General features: G+C 40.6%; 1 protein-coding gene across 4 annotated transcripts in view; it reads left to right on the top strand.

Annotated features, from left to right (window-relative positions):
* gramd4a (GRAM domain containing 4a) overlaps positions 1 to 24,989 on the top strand; it is a 98,100-nt gene that overhangs the window by 5,489 nt on the left and 67,622 nt on the right. For 2 of the 4 annotated variants that reach the window (XM_078419808.1, XM_078419809.1), the window contains exons 2-3: positions 12,632 to 12,842; positions 24,129 to 24,249. In XM_078419808.1, coding sequence (XP_078275934.1) covers positions 12,632 to 12,842; positions 24,129 to 24,249 — 332 coding nt within the window. Of the gene's footprint in view, positions 1 to 6,987; positions 7,143 to 12,631; positions 12,843 to 18,135; positions 18,277 to 24,128; positions 24,250 to 24,989 lie in introns of those variants that run through there. The other 2 variants (XM_078419810.1, XM_078419811.1) reach the window with 2 other exon arrangements.

The following is a 24,989-nucleotide window of genomic DNA, read 5'->3' as shown; positions in this document are numbered from 1 at the left end:
ATATAGGATGGAGAGATTATGTGAAAAGTAAGATTAAGGGAGGGCAGAGTGAGCAGGGAGAATTAAGATGATTCAGAATTATTAAGCATGAAATTACTGGGGGAGGATAGTGAAGATAGTTGAGGAAATATTTATGGTGCTTCGTTGGGTGATAGATAGGAATTTTAAATAAGAGACAAGATGGATAAGAAATAGTGAGAAATTGGAGAAAAAGAAATTGCCAGAGGATTAAGAGGAAAGAGTGAAAAGCCGCATCACCATTGTGATGGGCCAAGCGGACGGAGCAGATAGTGGGATAGTGGAGGGGAATGGCAGGAGGTGCACATCATTTAGCAGGAAAGTGGCACCGTCCATCAGGCATAGTTTTGTATTGTCAAGGCCATAGCGTTAATGTGATCATCCACCTTAATATTTATTAATGTTGAGGGCTTTATGTTCTGGAGGGAAATACAGATGGGTGAAGAAAGCTGATCCTTTCGCGACATCCACAGGTCAGTACTTCTGATATGAAGGAGATTTGCAAAATTAGTATCCAGTATTTTTGCTGGAAGGGAATGTTGATACGAAAGTAGGATGAGTTAGTTTGGGTGCTGCTGAGCGGGTCTAACTAAATTACTGAATGTTGCAAATTTGGTCGTGTGTTGGTTTTAATTAAACCAAAGTCATTTTCACATGCATGAGGAACACATTGTATTTTCATTCTCTTTCTATGTTCACTGTCTTATAGATCAGCTTTCCCTTCATTCTATTGCCTGAATGTATGTATTTTCTTTATTTCATTTGATAAGTTTACTTTTTATTATATCTGTGTCCTTTCCTTGCTACTGCTTTTGACGTCGATGGTGTAATATGTCACATTAGGCTTTGCTGATGATTCCCATTAAATGTTATTTGGCTTTGGGCAAAAACACAAAGAACCTTAGCACACTTGGGTATCTTAATGATGTGGTTGAATTTTCTTTTCTTCCTCTGTTGATCACATAGGAATATATTTGGTTGATTTGAACAAAATTCAACATTATAACTTTTGTATTTATATCACATGAGGTTAAAAAAGGGTCATTAATGAGAATGGCTCTTTTTAGCTTATTAGAAAGCCCAGAAGTAGATATATGTGATGTAATGGAATCTACATTTTCAATGTCATCTTCTAATGCATTACTTAAATGGCTTTGCATCAGTTATGAACCTAAACATCATCAAGAATTGAGGTAAATATTTTCCTCCTGAGATCATTAGTAATTTTGAATTTGATATATTTTCTGACCTATTTTTGCTGAACTATACTGTTATTTGAGAGACCTTTTAGTGTTCAAATTGGCTGTCATGTTTCTCTATATAAAGAACTTGGAATCATTCTGAGATAATGAAAGTTCCTGCAATAGATGCAAGTTATTTCCTTTGTTTTACATGCGCCACTGTAATGTCATTTTATGATTTTAGCAAACTTTTGTTTGTAAATTAGTACCATATATGTCAGGCATATAACTTTAACTTTTTGCATTTTCTCAAGTCTATATCCCAATTTGTCCACCCTGATTTCTTTTTCTTGGCTTTATTATTATCTTGCAGGTGGATGCAGCCCAGAAACACTCAATTCCTATGATTTGCTGCATCCTTGCTCAGGGTATAGGACAAAGCATTCCTTATTAATATACTTACAATGTTTACACAAATCCTTCTACAGTGCAGTGAAACTTTCCACATTAATGTAGATATCACGCAACCAAAATTCTAAGTTTAAAACCTTTTTTTAAGCATTATACTTCTCACGCAAATGGAACACCACTATTCTCTGGGAGAATGCCAAGCTGTCAAATCTCCAAAGAAATTGATTCGATAAATTATATTTGAAACAAGCTTGATCTGGTTTTGTAATGCAGAAAATAAATATCAAGCTTTCACTGAAATGAGTTTTCCAACCAGCATAAAGTTTCTAACAAGCAAACTGATATACTCATGAAAGACACATAATTCATCCGCCGTTCATCACTTTTCCAAAAACGTAGGGATGCCAACTATCAGCCAATAAGTTAAAAATAATTACCGTGATCTATGACTCGATGATATGGTGTGGCTGGACTCAAAGCAATGAGTGCATTTTACAGTAATAACAGTTTCAAATCAATCCCACTAGCAACAGCAGTGTTTTCACTGCAGGATTGATAAGGAAAGTCACCCAATAGTTTCTCTTCCGGCTTTAAATTATGGTGTTACCGAAAGCCTGAAATAGTGGTGCCATTATATAGTTGAGAACTTCTTAACGTGGAAGTCTCAGCATAATTATGTCTTGGGTCTTGAATTCTTTAATTGGACGATTGATCATTTTAGTCTGCCACATTCAGAAATTTCAATCAACCATTCCTCTTTTCTATTTCTTATCACTCCAACAAATAAAAGTTCCAACACTTTACCTTTAATCAGACTGAATGTTATGTTTAATTGGGTGTGTCTAAAACACCAAAGAATTCAATTCTATGCGGCTACTGTATGCACACATAGAAGTTGAAAACTGTCTGAACCTTTTACATAAAGGAAGCTAACTCCCAAAGTATGTAGTTTTCAAAAGCATGTTTTTTTTTCCTATTTATAATGTCACTGTGGCCATTATGTTCACCTTCAGCGGCTTGCAAATGAATTGACTTATGACTTGGGTGTTGCTTTATTTTTTTTTTAAACTTTAAATACTGCTTTAGGATAAAGGCTATGATTTGAAAGACATTTGGATAGATATAGAGATGGTGAGGATTTGGAAGGCTGTGGGCCAAATGCGGGCAGGTGAGACTGGTCCATTGTGCAAACTTGGTTCATATGGATCATGTGGGCCGAAGGGCCTGTTTCCGTGCTGTACAGCTCTCTTTGACGAGTAGAGGAATGGCAAACGTGTTACTTAGCTCATGTTATAGCTCAATTGGTTGGCAATTCCAGAAATGTGCTGATGCAATAGGGTTGAAAACCCATGACAATTGCCCATCATATACCGGGCTGTCCCACCCTTTGGCTCCTTTTGTGCCAAAATACTAAAATGTTGCCCTATGATGGATATGTTTTCTGAAGTTCTAATGATTAAACATGTTTAGTTTTGGAAATAGTCTTTGTGTTTATGTGTGGGCCAATGTAAATGTAAATGAGATATGGTGTCCAAGTCTCTATTCTGACAGCTAGGTGCACAACTGCGAGTGTGCCAGTCCAGTTATCCTCTCCGACTTGGCCGAGTTTGAGTTTATTTTATTGCAAGTCATTTGCAAAGTATATTTATAACTTAATTTATAAAAACATTGCTAATTAATGTTGCCAAATCAAGTTGGGTGCAGAACTGATTTCCCATTACTTGGCCCTGTGCATGCTAGTCTATCTATTGACCATCACCAATGCATAAAATCCCTACTAAACCCTCCCCTAGCCCTTTGCATCAGATAAGAAGTGCAAATAACACTACAGTTGGATTTTGCATATACACTAATTGATGTCCTCTTGTATATTGGTGCGACTTGACCTCCAATTCTTCCACCAATCTTCAACATATATTTGAAATTATCTCCTTAAACTATTTTATCACAGCCAAATCCCATAGATTTATTTAGGAATGAATAAATGTAACTGAAGTTTTCAAACATCACTTTCTCTATAACATTTCACCTTTTTGTAATTTTAAAACATTGTGCATCCTATTGTTAACTGGAAGGAGCAAGCGCAACAGCTGAAAACTGGTAGCGGAATAACAATGGCGATGCATGCACTTGCAATTCAAAGCAGAAATCCAGAACTTCATCTGGGTATTTCCCCACTTTTCCAATGTTGCAGCCTTTTCTGGTATAATTAGCCATGAGAAGTAAACTGACACCAACATAAAACTATTTACACTAATCTCACTGTATTTTAAAATGAAACACTGAAAATATTATGACTTTTTGAGTGAGCTGTAATTTAGTTTGTCGTGAAATACTAAGCTATAATTAGTTCATAGTAATCTTGGTTTCCCTATGAAGTCTAGATTTACCTGGATTGATTTTCAATTCCTCATGAATTATTTCATTGTGTTAAATTCTACGTTAATCTTCTGTGCATGTTCTAATCCTTGTTTCATTGCTGACTGGCTCAATTTTACAACAATGTGTTAACTTGTAATTTTGCTCTCAAGGGCTTGCTCTTTGAAATGCCATCATGTGATGGAGTGGGGTGGAGACTGGACAAGTCATATGCACAAAATAACTGAAATCAAACATTTCGGTCTGATTGGAACGGCTGTTACTCAGTTTTACAACTTCAAAGACTGACATTTTCACTGATATTCAAAGATCATTGTTTGAAAGTATAAAACGAGCATTAAAATAAAATGAAAATGAAGAGCATTTAAAAAATATTAGTCATACGGCATGAAAATAAGTCCTTCGACCCAACTTATCCATGCTGACCAGTATGCCCCATCTACACTAGTCTTACCTGCTCGACATTGGCCCAATATGCCTCTAAACCTTTCTTATCCACTTAACCAAACATTGTTTAAATGTTGTTATAGTACTTGCTTCAACTACCTCCTCTGGCAGCTCATTCCAGAAACCTACCACCCTCTATGTTAACAAATTGCCTCCCAGGTTCCTATTAAATCTTTCCTCTCTCACCTTAAATCTATGTGCTCTGGTTCTTGATTGCCCTAATCTGGGTAAAATATTCTGTGCATCTACCCGATCTATTTCTCTCAAGACTTTGTACAGCTCTATAAGAACACCCCTCATCCTCCTGCACACCAAGGAATAAAGTCTGAACTAGCCCAACCTCTTATATATCAGGCTCTCCGGTCCTGGCACAATCCTCGTAAAATGGTGGCGGATTGGAAAATGTTGATGTTCAAAGGGACGTGGGTATTCTTGCATAAACGACTAACATACACATACCAAGCAATTTGGTAGGCAAATATACATTGGCCTTTATTAAAGGAAAATATGAGGATAAGAATATAGGTGTCTTGGTACATGTATATGTCCTTATTGGGACTGCAAATGGGGTATTGTTAGAGTTTTGGTGCTTGCCTTGCTGAAGAAAGGATGAACTTGCCCTGCGGGAAGTGTAATGAAGGTTGACCAGACTCGTTCCTGGAATGAAGGCTACGCCATATATGGAAAGATGAATTATTCTCAGAGTTCAGGAAAATTAGAGATGAGTGTGTTTTGAAACTTACAGAATGTAACTGGCCGGATGATGGGCGGATCTTTCCTCTGGCTGAAATATTAAGTGCCAGGGTATCTCAGACTTGCAGTTAAGCACAGGTCTTGCATGACTGACATGAATGTGGTGAATCTTTGAAATCCTGGTGGGATCTGTCGCTGTGTTCATGCAAAAATGAGATTGATTAATTTGTAGGTTTTAAAAGTGTCGAAGGATGGATGTGCAGGAAAACAGACCTCTATGTTAGTAGACGAGTCATGATCATGATGAATGCCAGAGCATGTTTACAGCACCAGATGACATTCCCCTGCGCATAATTCCAATGATAACTAAACTTAATTAATTCAAAATACAGATTAGAAATCAAGTCCTGCCCAACTCCTTGCATCTATTCCTCTCTGGTATGCTTGCTGTTCTTACACAAGATCTAATCAGACGCAGATACAGCTGGTAGATTCTCCAACACAATTGATGTAGAATCACAGGATGTTTGCTCTCTGTTACCCAAGTCCAAGATGAATGGAACATTGGAGGACAGTTGGCATTTAGGACTCGTGTTTGCTAGGAAATCTCAAACTTGTCCCTCGAGCCACATGCTGCCATAGATTAAATTAAATCTGCTGAAACAGCAACACTTGAGTGGCACTGAAATTCCTCTAAATATTGCTTTTATTTCCTTTCTTGGAGAGTTGGCGTTAAGTTGGATTGGCGTGTAGCTACTGTGTAATTGCAATGTTTATCAATTTCATACAATTGAAGAAAACTGAAAACATTGCAACGTTGTCAATGTTGCCAAGGGTGATTGTGTATAAACATGATTATTTTCTTCAGTTGAAACAATTGGGAAAACAGTGAAATAGTAAAGAGCTTTGTAAACCGGCATAATTACATTCAGCCATGTGCAATGAGTTCTTAAGATGCTGGTTAACGACAAATGGGAAGCTATGATCCAAAATGTCCATTTTTAAAAGTATTTGAACTGGAATCATTTTGTCATGCTATTTTTTTCTAATAACAAATTAGTTCAAATATAATCTTCATTAAATGTCTCGTGTAAACTTTACAGTTTTGTTATTTTATATCTGGATCTAAATGTTTTTAGCATTCAGATGAATAAAAGTAGCACTTGGATTTTCATGCCTACCCTTTGTTAAAATGCCTAAATTAACCATTAGCTGTCACATTTATCGATGTTTGGTGCAGAAGCTTTAATAAAACATCAACCATTCATTTTTATGCAGTGAGATCAAATAATAAATGGGTTGAAGACTTGAATTACAAAAGGGAAGGTTGGGTGATGTTAATAATAATTGAAGAGAAGTCAATGCCTCTTAGCACTAATATTTATGATTTTATTTGGAGTTTTTTTGGTAATTATACTTCTGACTGGATTTCCGATAGTCATGTTTAAAAGGCCATTGCACTTTTTTGCTGTTGATTGCATTGAGTCAGAACTGCGTTCAGACTATAGATAGACACACAATGCTGGAGTAACTCAGCGGGACAGGCAGCATCTCTGGAGAGAAGAAATGGGTGCTGTTTCGGGTCGAAACTCTTCTTCTTCTGAAGAGTCTTGACCTTGAATGTCACCTATTCCTTCTCTCCAGAGATGCTGCCTGTCCCGCTGAGTTACTCCAGCATTTTGTGCCTATCTTTGGTGTCAAGCAGCATCTGCAGTTCCTTCCTATGCATTCAAACTATTCTAGAACTTGAACACATTCTGAGTTAATACTGCAGTGAAGCATTACAAGGTAGTTCTTCATTGTCAGTAATAATATGTACAAATAAGATGCTAAATAAAGGCCCTATTTGTCTGTTCAGGTAAACTTCACAGATTGCAGCACATTTTTAGAAGAAGAGCTGCAAGCAACACTTACTTCGTTGGTGTCACCAAAACATAACTAGCTGGTCCTGCATGCCATTCCTGTATGTGGAATCTGTGCATAAACTGGCTTCTGCGTTTGCCTACATAATAAGTGAGTACATGTCATAAACTCATCTATTATAAGAAAATAACTGCAGATGCTGGTACAATTCACAAAATGCTGGAGTATGCTTCAGACTGAAGAAGGGTCTCGACCCGAAACGTCACCCATTCCTTCTCTCCCGAGATGCTGCCTGACCTGCCGAGTTACTCCAGCATTTTGTGAATAAATACCTTCGATCATAAACTCATCTACCTTGATATATATGAGACATGCTGAAGTTTGCTTTAATACATGTCTGCCTTTAATCTTCTGAGCTGATAAATACACTGAACCTCTTTTAAAACCATCTAAAATCCTTCCCTTTGACCAAGCTTTTCGTCACTAAAATTATCTTAATATCTTCTTTGGATTGCAATTTATTTTTATCTTGTTGTTCAATGACGTTCTTGGAGGAATATTTTCTGTGTTAACAGTATTATTTTTGTTGGACCTTAAGATGGTTCCTTGTTTAGTTCCTGAGACTTGTGCATTAGCTGATCTTTGATGCATAGTGGGAGTCGTTCTCTAATTGGCCCAAGTTCTTTTGTTTAAGGAAGGGAAAGATTGGCCTAAGTTTACTTTCTGAATAGATGTGAATATTTGGCAGATTCAATATTGGCTTCAATGACATTCTGTTGTGTTGACCAGATTGAGTCATTCACTCTCTTTGCATAAATAGAATAGTCTGTTGGATTAAACAGCCAGTGAATAGTCAGTTGACCTATACATCTCTGAATTGTACTTCTGTTACAGATAGGCATGAGAAAGTGTGTGAGATGTCAGCTTGTGTTTAGAGGTATAGGGCCCCATTGCTTATAAGTGGTATGTTAGTGTTGGTGTGATATGTGAAAACAGGAACTTAATAAAAATAACCTGTTAAGATAATAAGAGTGTAAAAGTGGTTTTGATTCAGGCTATAATGATTGGCTGCAATGTGGAATTATTACCCAACTGTGCTGTAGAACAGAAGCCTCCCTTCCAAGGGGGGAGGGGTGGATAGAACAAGGACTGTTGCAGGAGATTCAGAGCAAGGTTGGATGGGCTGGATGAGACAGAAAATGGTTGCAGGAGAGAGGATGGGATAAAGGGAACTGAGCGATCCAACTTCAGATTAGCCTTTATTGCAAGAGGGTTGCTGTTTTGAAATGGGGAAGTATTGTTACAATTATCCAGGGTATTGATGATGCCAGACTAGAGGTACTGCAAATATATTTAGTCCCTTTATGAAAGGATGTACTTGCATTGGAGGCAAGAGAAAAAGATTCAAGAGGCTAATTCCTGGGATAAGAGAGCTGGACTAATGTTAGTGGCTGAAGAAAACAGATCTACATTCTCTGGCATTTGAAAGAATGAGGAGTGATTTTATTGAAACACACATGATCCTATCACTGCAGTCAAGATGCTTCCATAGGTGGGGAGATTCTGAAATGAGGGGTTGAAGTTGCATGATTTGAGAATGATCAGTTAAAAGTGAGGTGCAGAGCAACTTGCAGAGAGTTGTGAATCTCTGAATTCTCTATCCTGGAGATCTATGGAAGCTAGATCATTGTGGATATTTGAAGAGGAAGTAGACGAGCAAAGATTAGAGAATTGGGGGCAGTAGGAAACTGGCACAGGTGAGAAGATGATTCCTGGGCAGATCAGCCTTGATTATATTGAATGGTGGGGCTGTCTTGGGGGCTGTGAGTTCCACTCTTTCTTAGTTTTTTTTCTGTACTACACTAGATGTACCAGAAAACACGATGTCAACCTATTGAAACTACCAGTACTGATCAGATGCTGTTGATACTTAAACAATACTGCCAATTAGCCTCGCCTCTGGCAATGTTTTTACACTGCAGCTATATTGCTGGGATCCAAACTGCTCAGATTTGTTATCACAAGAAGGTGGACAAATCCAGTTTGTTGACTTGTGTCACATTCGTCTATTTTGTCTTTCCAGCAAAGTGATAAAATATATTGGCAATTGTGCGCTCAAATGACAATTGATTTCTGCACATGCTCAGTATGGGGGTCCATTCAGATCTTTTGGCTCCAGATCAATGGTCTGAATAAAGATGGCTGCCTCGCCAACAGTCTGTCTGTCCTTTCCTTCTTTGTATCTGCTTGTAAATGTTAAATGTATGTTTTTTTTGTGTTCTTTAGCTTATCATATCATATCATATATATACAGCCGGAAACAGGCCCTTTCGGCCCACCAAGTCCGTGCCGCCCAGTGATCCCCGTACATTAACACTATCCTACACCCACTAGGGACAATTTTTACATTTACCCAGCCAATTAACCTACATACCTGTACGTCTTTGGAGTGTGGGAGGAAACCGAAGATCTCGGAGAAAACCCACGCAGGTCACGGGGAGAACGTACAAACTCCTTACAGTGCAGCACCCGTAGTCAGGATCGAACCTGAGTCTCCGGCGCTGCATGTGGGGGCGTGGCTGCGTTCTGCAGCTGCGGCTCACCGGCAGTCTCTCTGTCTTTTTTTTGTTTTTGTCTTTTGTTATCGTTTAAATGTATGTTTTGATTTATTCTTAACTCTGTATATGTGGGGGTTGGTGGGGGAGTGGGGGAAACCTTTTCTTCTAATCTCCTCCTCAACGGAGATGTGACCTTTACCGTGTTGTGTCTCCGTTCGCGCTACGGCCTAACACCGTGGAGTCGGCGGCCTCCAGCTGGGATCGACCTTGAAGACTTCGGTCGCAGGGCCTGGACTTACCATCTCGGAGGCTTCGGCCGTGGGCCCTGCAGACCGCAACATCGGGAGTTCGCAGGTCCCTGGCTGGCGACCAGCTTTTGGGAGCTCCAGCCGTAGCAGCTTCGACCGCCCCGGAGCGCGAGGTTTGATCGACCCGCTCGCAGGCCCCTCATCGCCCTGAGTGGCCTGGCCGCGGCACTTTCCATCGCCCGGTGGGGGCTCAGGACCTTCATCGGCCTGCTTGGCTCGGCGTGGGACTTTCCATCGCCCGGTGGGGGCTTCAAACGTCAGGAGCCTCGATCGCCTCGAGGCACCACGGGAGAAGGATGAGGAGGAGATAAGACATTTCTTTGCCTTCCATCACAGTGAGGGTGTGCCTGGAGCAATCACTGTGATGGCTGTTTGTGTTAAAATTGTAATTGTGTGTCTTGTGTTCTTTATTGTCTACTGCCGGACCCTGACGTGAGAGGACGCTGGCGCTATTTGTTCGCCGCTTCTCCGTCAGGATAGTTCGTCTGTTTGTTTTTATGTCATGACTGTTTTTGTAAAGCGTATTTGAGCACTTGGAAAATCGCTATATAAAATAAATGTTTATTATTATTATTATTATTATCTCGACGGAGATGTGATTATTATTTTTTCCTTATCGTATCTCCGTCCGCACTGCGGCCTAAAATCGTGGAGTTGGCAGCCTTTGCTGGAGATTGACTGGGAGCTCCATCGTCGGAGCCTGTGGACTTACCATCACGGAATTCGCGATCCCTGTCAGAGGTCGACTTTGGGGTTCCAACCGTGGGAGCCTGTGGGACTTTAACATCGCAGAGCCTGTGGTCTCTGGTTTGAGCGACATCGGGGACTCCAAGCCGCAGTTTCGATCGCCCAGACGCGGGGGCTTCGACCGCCGGCTGCAGGAGCTTCGATCGCCCCAACTGCGGATGGTTCGACTGCCCTGACCGCGGCAGAATAAAGAGGAAGGCGATTGGACCTTATTGCCTTCCATCACAGTGAGGAACGTGGATAATCCGCTGTGGTGGATGTTTATGTTGACTTTTATGTAGTTGTGTGTCTTGTTGCTTTTTTTAGTTTGGCTGTATGGTAATTTGAATTTCACTGTACCTGAATTGGTATGTGACAATAAACTGACCTTGACCTTGAAACCCTTGATGAATTGAGTGCGTGTTCTTCGCATGCTGATAGATACTAAATGATATTGCATCGCAGAGCCCTCGATGCAATGGGATAATGGGAATCACAGGTAAAACTCTCAGATCTTATTTGAGCAATTAAGTTCAGAAGTTATGTATCCTTTGACAAGTTTCTCGTATCCTGACTCATCAAAGTCCTTGCACTTTCAAGAAAGCAGAACTGCTTCCTTGGGCAAGGAGCATTTAGGGCAAATAAATCTACCTGGTATGTCATGGATCCATCATCTTAAAGCTTTACTGCCACCATAGTGGATCATTTCCTGGGTGCATCATCAAGAAAATGGACTGTTTGGTGGAAAAAAACCCTGGCACCTACCACGCCAATGGAAGGGCAAGTGTGGCAGGAGATTGAGAGCGGACACACCTTCTAATGCCAAAGAAATCCATCTTTGTGGGGACATGGAACATCCGAACCATGTTCCAGGCTGGCAAGGCTGCCACTGGTGCCAACGAAATGGTGCGCTACAATCTCCCAGTCCTGTGCTTGGCAGAAACAAGATGGACACAATCAGGGGAGATCAAATTGGCCAGTGGGCAGTCCATTACTTACTCCGGAAAGGAAGAAAATGGGGTTGGATTGAACACACCCTCAGAAAACCTGCCACAAACATCACCCGGCAAGCCCTGAAATGAAACCCCCAAGGAAAAAGGAAAAGAGGTCGCCCCAGGAACAGCTGGAGAAGAGGTGTCCAGGCAGAAATGTCTGGGAGTGGGCTCAACTGGGATGATCTCGAAAGAACCGCCAACAACCGAGTGAGGTGGAGGACATTTGTCAATGGCCTATGCCCCCTAGAGGAGCCAAGGGCTTAAGAAGAAGAAGAAGAGATAAGCACAGTGCAAATAGGGGGTACTCTTTTAAGAAGGGAGATGATTTTTGAAAATACTGAAAGGTGTGATTAATAGATTCTCCATCAAAATTAAAACCCAATTACTAGTAATTCATTGTTTTCACATCTGAATATAAAAGTATTCTTATTTTGGATTTTGCTATTTGTTATTTATCATTAGATTTTACAGTGGAGTATAAATGAGAAGTATTGGAACCCATTGTTAGCAACTAATAGGAGATTAGGCATTCATAACGCTGTGTATCTTTTGTAAATGTACATTTGGTTAATAAAACTGCATGTGGTTTTATCTCGAGCTACTGTACTTTGCATGCCTTCATTAATTATTTGTCTCCTGAGTTGAAATTGTATTGGCATTGTGATGCTTGTTTTGTTTCCACATGACTGACAATTTTCATTTGATTTAAGGATAAGATTTAATTAGAGCAGATGAGTTATCTCCTTTCTCTGTGAATTTCTTTGATAATCGGCAGTGCAGTGACAGCAAAACAAGTTATGGGTAGCTCGGAATTATACACTGGTGGAGATGTGGTGATGTTGAGTGCTGTGTTTTGTAATAGACAATAAACCACAGATTTCTCAAGGTAGTAGAGTCATCAGTTTGGAATACTGGCAAGATTGCCTCTGCTTCACGTGCACATCTATTAATCTCTCTCAGATCGGCCTGCTTGTTCTTCATTGAATGGTGTGTGTGCTGATAACTGAACAGTGCTTGGGAATATTTTGTAAGTATGTTTTCCTTTTTATCAGGAACAACGTTCATCATGTTAAAGTGAAAGAAAAGAACTCTGTATTGAACATGCTAAAACGATTGGACAAAATAAGATTTAGAGGACAGAAGAGGGATGAAATACTCGATCTTGTAGAATCTCCCAATGCATCAGACAATGAATGTGGTGATGAAATTCCAACAAAGCCTGCTCGATGTACAGTAAAAGATTCAGAGGAACTAAAGGATTCTGTAAGTATCCATTTATTTTAAAATGACAACTTATTCTATGATTATTATTTATTCATATACAGATACAGTAACCCAGGCTAAAATGCATGAGCCTTTGTTGCCATTTTTCAATTGCTTGTAGTCCTTGTCCAACCTGATATTCTACAATTAATTCAGAGTCTACTTTACGTGAATGAAGCTGTGCTGTTGCTTGAATACATGACCAGAAAGAAACATAACTCAGAACTTTTAAGACTTGGAGCTTTTAAATAGAAATTCAGGATTGAATTATGGTTTTACTATTCTTATAAAGGTTATAAGGTTATACAGCATGGAAACAGACCCTTTGGCCTAAATCATTCATGTTGACTGCAGTTCCTACCTGAGCTGGTCCCATTTTCCTGCATCTGGCTCGTATTCCTCTAAACCTTCCCTATCCATGTACCTGTCTAAAAGTCTTTAAAATGTTGTAATTGTGTATACCTCTCCAACTTTCTCTGCAGATTTTTCCATATACCCAGCACCTTAGGTGTTCATAAATTGCCCCTCGGGTCCCCTTTAAATCTTTCCCCTCTCACCGTATATCTATATGTGAAAATCTAAGAGCTGGAGGAACACAATGGGTAAGGTAGCATCAACGGAGGGAAATGGGCAAATGGTGTTTCGGGTCAGGACTGGTGGAGTAGAGGGGAGAAAGCTGGTAAAAAAATGGTGGAGTTGGGCCAAAACTGGCAAGTGATATGCGGATACATATGAGGATGGGTGATGGGTAGATGGGTGGAAATAGTGATAGACCAGAGGTGAAATTGAGAGAAAAGGGTGCAAAAGTAAATTAATCTGACCATGCTGAAACAATTGGACAGAAGAGGGATGAGATATTCAATCTAGTAGAAATTCTCAATGCATATGACACTGAATGTGGTGACAAAAGCATAATGTTGCCCTAGAAAGGGTATGCACTGAGCATGAAGATATCCAGGTTTGGAGTAAGGACAATGTTAAAAAGTTGGATACTGGAAATCTGAAAATACTGGAAATGCTGAGCAAGTCAGGCAGCATCTGTTTAATAGGTTTACATGTCTGATATGCAGATATTTAAAAAACGTTTTCAGGTTTTATAATTAAAAGAGACATCAATATATTTTAAATCATTAATTACAATAATACAAGTGTACAAGTTTTTAAAAGAAAATTCTGAACTTGACCTTTTCCATCTAATTTACTGGACGTGTAATTCCATTCCATGGCTACTGTTGTAGCAGTTCCGATTAGTGTAATATTGGAGAGGCAAATTCCCCATTGTAATACAGTGCTATTTCAAATTGATTAGGCTGCCCTGCACTCTACAGGACTCAATTCCATTGCTAGATTGGAAATGGAGTGACAGATGCATTTTTCATTAGGCAAGTCTTGGACATGCAGCAAGACTGCGTAATTCTGGGACTTGCTGACCTTAGATTGGCTGAATGCCAGCAGTTCTCTTTGAAGCTACAGTTTAATTTGCCACATTTCTAATCACTCCAGTTTGTAACCCCAGGGAGAGCAAGAGTTTCCTTTTCTCTAATTGTCAATTATATGTTGGGAGGTTTGAGGATAGATGAAAAATTAAAAGAAAAAAATACAAATGCAATATACTCTGGATGCTGGAAATTTGAAATTGCCACAGAAAATACTGAAGAAACAAAGATCTGCAGATGGTGGTTAATACAAAAAAGGACACAAACTGCTGGAGTAACTCAGCGGGTCAGGCAGCATCTCTAAAGAACATGGTGACGTTTGGGATAGAGACCCTTTTTCAGATACTGGAAATAGTCTCGTGAGGCAGCACTTGTAACAATTTTCAGTTTGAATTTTTTTTTAAACCTGTGTTCAAGAAAAATATCAACATTTAGTGCCCTTCTAAGGCACTTGGGCCTGGGGTGTGAGCCAATTTTTATGTCAAATCTTGTAAAACTGTGGGCATGTTTGATTTCTGAAATACAAATAAAAATGGATTCTCCCACACAAAAATCTCCCGACTGTTTAATATAAAAATCACACAAGAAATCTACGCAAAAGCATTATTGCCTGAATGAATGTGCTCCAGGTGAACTGGTCAGTCAGAATAAAGACGGGTTTAGTTTTTGATAGTGTAAAAGATGATTTGGTTTGTTTCCTGGTTTTCAGAGTATGTTGATCTTTAGAAGATTTTTTCCCTACCGGTAAAATAGTGTGGGTGAAAGTGCTACTGTCTTCTGGATAAGATCCATAATGATACTTGAAAGGAAAATTTAGTGTTGATTTTATCAAGATGAAAAGTATTATAAATACCTACTGTGCTCTGTGGCTGCTTATGGTGAGTACTAATGACTATCATTTAGAAAAGTGTACAATGGCAAACATATTTGAAAAGGAGTCTTTGGTCTGTGTGCATAATTTGGCACCTTAGTAGATTTCCCAGGAACTGCAGCATTCCTTAACTGTAAAGGAACCCAGTGAAGTATGAAATAACTCTGATAACATATGCTGCTTTGTTCAAACACGATTTTGCGTTAAAGAAGAGATTGAGGAATTACAGGAGGCTGATATTTTAAATGGAATATTCAGTCCTGATGCAGGATTTTGACCAGAAACTTTGGCTATTCCTTTCCTCCTTCTGCCTCCACAAAGATGATGCTTAGCCTGCAAAGCTTAGCCGGCTTAGCCTCCCAGCAGTTTTATTTTCCATTCAATGGAATTGATGTATCTACAACTATTCACCCATTAAGGGCCTTAATGTTCAACCCAATCAACATTTTTTCCCAAATGTACATTAGTAAGTTGCGTAACATTTTGTTTCAATTCCTGTTTTTGAGAGTCTGTTCTGAAATACGTCATTAGACCATCGGGCAGCATTTATTTTCGCATGTAAGAGTGAAAAATATTGTGATTTTATCAATAAGAAACTTAAGGTATTACATTATTGAATATATAATGACACTTAATACAAAAATAGAATGTAAATCGATAAAAATGAACTCAAACACATCAGCGGAGCTGTAGGAGTGAGAGACAAAGTGTGAGAGAATGAAGATGAGTCAAGTATTGGCTCATCATACTGGGAGGATGGGTCAGGTTTCAATTTCATTTTGAAGAGATCCAAGGCCCACCTGCCTCTTTCCATTGAGTAATTATCTGTAGCAGAAGATCATTTTGAATATATTCTCTATTGAGGAGCTGTACTTCTCTGTACTGTGCATGGGTCATACATAATAAACGGCTCTATTCCCTTCTCAATCTCTGATGTCATTCATCGAAATTGGTGCGCACGCGTTTCCTACATCTGGAAGTTCTACTATTTTGGTGCTGTAAACATCGTCATGAGCATCTGAAAAAGGGTTTTGACCCGAAACGTCACCCATTCCTTCTCTCCAGAGATGCTGCCTGTCCTGTTGAGTTACTCCAGCTTTTTATGTCTAGCTCATGAGCATAATGTTATTCCAGCTCTTGTAATTTCTTATTCATTAGGTTGCACCTATGAGAAAGCATTAACTCTGACAGTGTCAACGTATCTACAACGTCTTGCTTCAATGGTAAGGTGGATGATATCACTGCTGATCATTGTCACCCTTCTCAAGTCCCAAAACTTTGCCATTTGCTTTAAGGCATAACCTCTGCCGAACATCGTTTGTGCACGTATTGGGGACATCTGGCCAGGATGCATTGATGTGTAAGAAGGAACTGCAGACGCTGGTTTAAACCAAAGATAGACACAAAAAGCTGGAGTAACTCAGCGGGACAGGCAGGATCTCTGGAGAGAAGGAATGGGTGACGTTTTGGGTCGGGACCCTTCAGGCTGGTTAAGGATAAGGGAAACGAGAGATATAGATGGTGATATGGAGTGAAAGGAATGAAAGATATGCAAAAAAGTTGCAATCATAAAGGAAACAGGCCATTGTTAACTGTTTGTAGGGTGAAAATCAGAAACTGGTGCAACTTGGGTGGGGGAGGGATAGAGAGAGAGAGGGAATGCTGGGGCTACCCGAAGTGAGAGAAATCAAGGATCATACCACTGGGTTGTAAGCTGCTCAAGCGAAATATGAGATGCTGTTCCTCTAATTTGTGTTTAGCCTCACTCTGACAATGGAGGAGACCTAGAACAGAAAGGTCTGTGTAGGAATGAGAAGGAGAATTAAAGTGTCCAGCAACCAGGATATCAGGTAGATTCAGGCGGGCTGAACCTAATTGTCCTTCCCATGTCTTTGAATGTGTTGAGGTATTCCTGAGCACCCTGCTTATCTGCACTTCACTGATACAAATGTGGTGCATGTTACTGCAGTATTTATATCTGAAGAACAATTCCTGGATGATTGTGAAGAAATTTATCATTGATCCCTTGTCCTCTTGTTGCTGCAGGGAGATAACAATGCTCCTGGCTTTGTCTGTGATTGTAAACTAGCTTAAAGACATGTGGAGGTGTGTTCGATCTGTATAACTCTTCACCAAACTCTTTGAAGGAGCTAACCTGTTTGTCAACTTCCATTAATTGCCATCTAACCCCCACCTGATGCTTACCCACTTGATTAAGTTATTTTTTGGTTTGGTTTCTCCCATGGGTGACAGTCTGCATTATTTTTCTGCTTCATAGAGCATAGCTGTGTGACTGCGGCTTAGGATCTGCTCAGCGACATTTACAGGCCAACTGAAGTTTCAAGGGTCACCTGTGAACCTGTAAAAATGACTAAATAACAAATTGGCTAAGTAGCAATGGTGTAATATACTTTCATTGGCCGAGCAAATCTATTCCTGTGAAAGGTTTGGCAAGCTGGTGAACTGTCAAGCTAGTAAATTTAGATTTTTGTTTGTTCTTTGTAATAAAACCTGCATAAGAACATACCCAGTCAAATTCATAAATCTACTTTCAGGAACACAACAATGCAACGTTCTAGGTTTCTCACTGGGATTGGAAAGGCACTAAACAATCCGTTCCTAATTTCTGTGGAATAACTAGCAATTGAAAATGGCCATTGTTTCACTTTATCAAAATATATATTCAGTTCTCTCTCAGTCTCATTGGTATAGATTTGACAGTAATTTCCAGTCAGTGTGGTTAGCTTGAGTATTTATGCATTTGCAGTTCTAACATAGTTTGAAAGCTGTACTTGGGTTCCAGTGCTTTCATGAAGTTTAGTTTAGTTTACAGATACAGGCCCTTCGGCCCACCGAGTCTGCATCAACCAGTGATCCCTGCACACTAATGCTATCCTTCACACACTAGGGACAATTTACATTTATACCAAGCCAATTAACCTACAAATCCATACGTCTGTGGAGTGTGGGAGGAAACCGAAGATCTCGGACAAAACCCACGGGGAGAATGTACAAACTCCGTTCAGACAGCACCCGAAGTCAGGATCGAACCCGGGTCACTCGTGCTGTAAGGCAGCAACTTTACCGCTCCGCCACCGTGCCACCAAGTTTCTGTGAGAGAAAAACCGTGAGTTGCACAGAATTTACTTCAAGGGGGACATATCTTTCCATATAAACTTGTGGGATTCTTCAAACAATTATGTATTTTCAAGGACACGCAACCATCAATGCATGTGTGGTGGCACACCCTCCTGACATTTAGCATCTGCCAGTGCATTTTCTCATCTGAGATACAGAACAGCACAAAACAGAAATTGGCCCTTTGGCCCACGATGTCCATGCCGAACATGATGTCAAATTAAACTAATCTCCTCTGCCTGCAGGTGATCCATATCCCTCCATTTCCATCATATCCAATCCCACTGTCATCTTCGTCTGCTACTATTCCTGGCAGCACGTTCCAGGCATCCACCACTCTTTGTGTTTAAAACAAAACATGCCCCTTATATCTTTAAACTTTGCTCCTCTCACCATATAGCCATGCCCTCTAGCCTTTGACATTTTATCATGGGGGAAAAGGGTTCTGACTGTCTACCCTACCTGTGTCTCTCATAATTTTATATACTTCCATAAGGTCTCCTTTCAGCTTCCGAGCGCCAAAGAAAATGAGATTTTCCTCATTTTACAAAATTACCGTAACTTGTTGACTATTGGCACAACCTGTGGGTTCAGGCCATGGGGTTGCTTGGTAATATTGAAGAATATTTGAGCAAGTTCAGTGCCACTATAATCCTTTGAGCCGTCTGCACAAGTTCACTATCATTACTTACAAAAAATCATCGTTCAGTAAGAGAGTCTGACGGTAGCAGGCTGCCTCTGGCAGCATTGATTGCTGGTTGATATCAGACTGCCTAAAGTAGCCTGAATAACTTTATTTGACCTCATGATGTGACATCTGGATTGTCCTCAAATATCTGGGCTCACTGACCCATCCTTTGAACATTGTTCAAATTTGTTTGAATGTTGTTTGAATGTTATTTGAATAATGGACAAATATCATGCACGAAAAGAATTTCATATTCTTGAAACACATCATAAAGTGAAAATGGCCTCAGTTTAGAAAGATTTTATATTTTGTCCTTTCAAGTGACTTCTTCATTAACACCTCCGATTCATATTGGTTAAGCTAGGTTAAGGGACAGAAGAATGAAATGCATGAGTGGTCTGTAGACTGTCAAAGTGAATGGGCTTCATTTAGCATGAATTTCCCTGTGGCAGCTAAAAGGCTGATTCTGTTCTTGTTTCTGTGGTACAGATGTTGTTTAGGATGCCTGTGATGAGCTTGTATCCTTGATTAGCATTTTTAAATAAACTTGTGTGCATGCTGTCTGGAGGTGCAGACTTGGGCGTAATACTGTGGAAAGTGCTTGGACGGCTAAAGACCACAAGACAGGTCCAGACCTCTTGCAATTGGGCAGTAGTTCAATTACCACAATGTCCACTGTATTCTCCTACTAATAGGGCAAATTACGGTGTGTGCATCTGTTGCTGCATAGGTTGTACAATTGGCATATAGTCTTCAGACAGACAAATGAATCTTAACCTTATCGTTGGCTCTCTAATGGCAGCTGTTGTCAGACTCTGCCTGCTGCTGGTTCCGAATTTGCAGAACTTGGGAGATTTCAGACTGGGATGTAGTGACTCGACGTGGCCAAGGACTAAGTGCTGGTAAATGGAATTAGTACCTGATGGTTGGCATGGATTTGATGGGTCAAGGGGCTGTTTCTGTGCTGCATGATTCATTGGCGTGATTCCGTGCGAAACATGCTTCTTCAGCTTGTGTGTTACGTCGACATTGCTGATGCTGAGCAAGAACAAACTATGTCCAAGGTGGAAGTGAGGTTCTCGTGCATCTGCACCCATTGTGGAAAGAATGTGGATGTGCATTTCTCCATTCTTCTGGTCATCTCAGGGAGTTGATCTGAACCATCCTCAGAGTTCCTATCCAAGAGCCATACTTTCTCTCGCTCTCGATGTCGCTCAGGGTTTATCTCACCTATGAGTCAGCAGTACTAACTGAACCTCTTGGGAAGACTTCTGTCGTGGATCCAATGTTACCTGATCATGACCTCATTGTGCCCCAGTAATTTAATCCATCCCCCTCTGGTGCCACTATCTGATATAGTGCCTCTGAGCGATGGATACACTGGTGTAACGGTGTGCTTGTTTGCAGATACTGCTGCTATCTCTTCTCATGGTTAAGCTGACTGTTGGCACAAGCTGCAGCTCAGGGCTCTTCCCTGTACTTTAGGAAAATCTCAAAGGAATATATGTTTGGTAGTGCTTGCACCAATGTTGACATGCAAATATTATATCTCATCACAAGCTTACCCAATAAGTGCAATGAGAACAGTTGCAGTGTACTTGCATTGACTACATATTTGTACATTATTGACCTGGTTATGTTTGAGACCATTTGTTCATTGCCATCATCTCGATGTTGATCATCCTGCGTTGATTGTATTGTAGGAAAATAACTGCAGATGCTGGTACAAATCGAAGGTATCACAAAATGCTGGAGTAACTCAGAGGGTCAGGCAGCAGCTCTGGAGAGAAGGAATGGGTGACGTTTCGGGTCGAGACGCTTCTTCAGACTGATGTCAGGGGGTGGCGGGACAAAGAAAGGATGTAGTTGGAGACAGGAAGACAGTGGGAGAACTGGGAAGGGGGAGGGGAAGAGGGGGACAGAGGAGCTATCTAATGTTAGAGAAGTCAATGTTCATACCACTGGGGTGTAAGCTGCTCAAGCGAAATGTGAGGTGCTGTTCCTCCAATTTACAGTGGGCCTCACTATGACACTGGAGAAGGCCTATGACAGAAAGGTCAGACTGGGAGTGGGAGTTGAAGTGCTGAGCCACCGGGAGATCAGGTTGGTTAAGGCGGACTGCGCGAAGGTGTTGAGCGAAACGATCGTCGAGCCTGCGTTTGGTCTCGCTGGTGTAGAGAAGTTGACATCTGGAACAGTGGATACATGAGGTTGAAGGAGGTGCAGGTGAACCCCTGCCTCACCTGGAAAGATTGTTTGGGTCTTTGGAGGGAGACGAGGGGGAGGTAAAGGGACAGGTGTTGCATCTCCTGCGGTTGCAGGGAAGAGTGCCTGGGGAGGGGTGCGGGATTATAGACGAGCGGAGCTGCGGGATACAATCCCAGTTCCAGACGTACACTGGCCCCGTCCCCGAACTCTACCTCCGCTACATTGACGACTGCATTGGTGCTACCTCTTGCACCCATGCAGAACTCACTGACTTCATACATTTCACCACTAATTTCAATCCTGCTCTTAAATTTACTTGGACCATCTCCGACATCTCCCTACCGTTTCTGGATCTCCCCATCTCCATCACAGGAGACAGACTAGTGACCGACATCTATTACAAACTGACTGACTCCCACTGCTATCTCGACTACACTTCTTCCCACCCTGTCTCCTGCAAAAAGTCTATCCCCTACTTTATGCCGCATCTGCGACTAGGATGAGGTGTTTCACACTAGAGATGTCCTAATTCTTTAGGAAAAGGGGCTTCCCCTCTTCCGCCCGCCCCCCCGACATCAGTCTGAAGAAGGGTCTCGACCCGAAACGTCACCCATTCCTTCTCTCCAGAGATGCTGCATTAACTATTAATATGTTTGCTGGAATTAAGTTTTTACAACAAAGTTATTAGTCACCTGTGACTATCCAAGTTTCTGAATGTGTGGCTGATTGCTGACTTTAACTACAAATTGTGAAGAGGTCATGGTGCAAATGATTTTGTGAGGCTCTCTGCCTCAGGCATCCGTAGCTGTTCCCATATACTTGGAGGCAGTAGTGTCTGATTAGATAGTAATGATCGTATCTGTTTAAACAGGTTTTAATTAGATTGTGAAACTGTCCTCTTGACATGATCTGCTGGATGATAAAGGAATAACTGAAATGTAAACTTGTTAGATCTGCTAGGTTTCAGCCAACTCTGCTTCTGGTTCCTGAGACTTTCCTGCTCCAGCACCTATCAAGACTGGCGCTCCCCTTTTCAAAGACATTAACTCAGTGTGCCGAGATGGGCTCACCTCCAGGTGAGAGCCCATGCACCCTTTCCTGAGAGTTTGTGCCTGCAATCGATAACAGTTATTACATGATACTGTGACCTTGTTGGCTAACTGAGTGGAATAGTCATGCAAAATTGCATGTCATAGTCGTAGAGTTATAAAGTGACACATTACAGAAATAAGCCCTTTGGCCCACCGAGTCCATGCCAACCATATTTACGCTATGTTTACATGCGGCGTTGTTTACACTATTCACGCCCTTACTCATTTTATACTCCTCACATTCCCATTATCCTCCTTCACACTCTTATCATTCATCAATACATTAGGACAAATTACAAAGGTCAATTAACAATGATTATACTTATTTTTGGGTGTGGCAGCAAACACCTGGAGGAAACCCACATATTCATAGGTAAGGCTTAAACTCCATACAGATAGCACCCGAGATCAGGCTTAAAACAGGGCGCTGGACCTATGAGGCAGTGGCTTTACTAGCTGCAACGTTGTCCCACCCTAATAAGTATTTGGATATAAGGCTAAAGTGTAAGACTGACTAAGCTGGTGCAGTAATGGCCATGGTCCATGTGTGTTTTGAGACATAGGTGGGAGGTAAAGATCGAAAGAATAACGAAACAGTGTTAAATAAAGTTGATACATAGAATCTTAACTTTTGCAAGTTGAACCTTGTCACAAGAAAGTCTCTTCTTCCTTGCTCTTAATAAACTTGTCTAATGGACCTGAGGTCCAACAAATGTTAAACCAGTCACTGTGGCTCACTTGAACGAAGCATGTCTCTCATGCTGCTGTCAAGATCCATGCGTCTCTCTGCGTTCCTTTCAGGAAGTGTAAGCAAGCGCATGCTGCCTTCTCTTTAGGAATCACTGGCACTGTGTCCACCATGTAAAAAGCACTGTAGTAGATGGAGGCTGATGATGTTCTGCACCATTAACTTCAAGGTTTGTCTGATGATTCCACAGATGTGTGGCTAAATGCTGCCAATTGTGAGATATTCAACTCGCACTCTCCAGCAATCCCTGTTGTTTCACAAAAGACGCTGACAAATGCTACTTTTTTTTTGTTACACTGTTATTAATGTTACTCTGAAGAAGGGGTTTGACTCGAACCATCACCCATTCCTTCTCTCCAGAGATGCTGCATGTCCTGCTGAGTTACTCCAGCATTTTGTGTCTACTTCTACTTTATGGAGCTGAGGACTTCTGTGGTTTATTTGCACAGAATAACTTTAAAACCAGCATTAATGCCGTTGATTCCATAAAGGTAGTTTGTGGACACTCTGTTATTATCTCAAATCTACTTTGGAAAAGTAGATACATGCAATGTTTCAGAAATGCATAGGAACTTTGTGAAAAGCAATTGAACGAACAATTTGTAAGGTTAAAGGGATAAAAAAAAAAGCTTGCAAAGGGACAATAGGCAAATAGTCTATATTGACTTTGATTTTTTTTTTGGTGTCTTGTATTAACAGCCTGCAGCATTTTTGTACAACTGATGTTAGGCTAACTAGTCTACAGTGCCCTGTTTTCTCTTTCCCTTTTCTTTAAATCGAAGGATTACATTTTTCATCTTAAAATCTTCAGGAATCTATAATCCGATCATGAGTATGATACCCTATTGTGAGTCTGGATTAAGTCATTTCCTGTCTTTTTTTGAAGGAGTCCACAGTTTATTCAATAATTCCTTGCATTTTATTGATTCACAACGGAAATGAGTAGGTTGAAGGAGTCTCTGCATTGAACCGTATCAGCAAAATTCCGTTGGTTGCAGCACAGCTGGTTGAATCACAGATTCGAGGATATCTTGTGTGCAGTTTACCACCCTTGCAGTTTGCTGTGGATTATTTATTTTCAGTAAGTCTTTCCATTTTCATTTCAGACAGCCACAGGGTCATCGATTATGGCGTTGGGAATTCAAGATTTCAACAGAACAGAATCTGAACGACTAAATGAGATCAAAGGACATCTTGAAATTGCTCTGTTGGAAAAACATTTTCTGCGTAAGTGATTTGTATGGGATGCACTACATGACTCTACTGCTGATGTGCTTATTTTATTTTGCATATTTTCAGTAAATCAAATGAATTATATGTCTGGTAAAATACCTTGTAATATCTGATAATCTTTTATATTATTGGCTCTTTCAACTTCTTCAAGAGTGTTGGTGTGTTATTGGTTGCTGCATCAGATCGTTACTTTTGTATATTTACCAATGCTGTGCGAATTTGGAATCTACATGTTGCTGGCAAGGCCAGAATTTGTTGCCCACCCCTTTATGTTCTTGAGAGGATAGTGGTGAGTCACCTTCTTGTACTAATGTACTCTTCCTGGTTAAAATACACCCACTGTATTGTCGGGTAGGGAGTTCTCGGATGTAGACCCATTGACAAAGAAGAAATGTTGGTTTATTAACAAGTCTGAATGATGTGCGGTTTGGAGGGGAATCTGGAGATGTTGGTGTTCCAGTTCATTGAGGCCCTCGTCCTGCTTGTTAGTAGAGGTTGTGAGATGAGGAGATTTGTCAAAGTAACCTAGAGTAACTGCGATTGATTTTTTTAGGTGATACATACTGCAGCGATAGTGCACCATTGGTTCAGGGAATAAAAGGTTATTACAGTAAAGCAATACAGCACTCAAACAAGCGCTTTGGCCTACCATGTCTGTGCTGACTATGCTGACAATCTAAACTAATTCCATCTGTCTGCACATGCTCTGTATCCCTCTATTCCCTGCCTGTTCA

The sequence above is a fragment of the Rhinoraja longicauda genome, chromosome 23, assembly GCF_053455715.1.
Source record: "Rhinoraja longicauda isolate Sanriku21f chromosome 23, sRhiLon1.1, whole genome shotgun sequence".
NCBI lineage: Eukaryota > Metazoa > Chordata > Chondrichthyes > Rajiformes > Arhynchobatidae > Rhinoraja > Rhinoraja longicauda.
The sequence above is the reverse complement of the archived record's forward strand: the minus strand, read 5'-3'. Positions and strand labels throughout refer to the sequence as shown.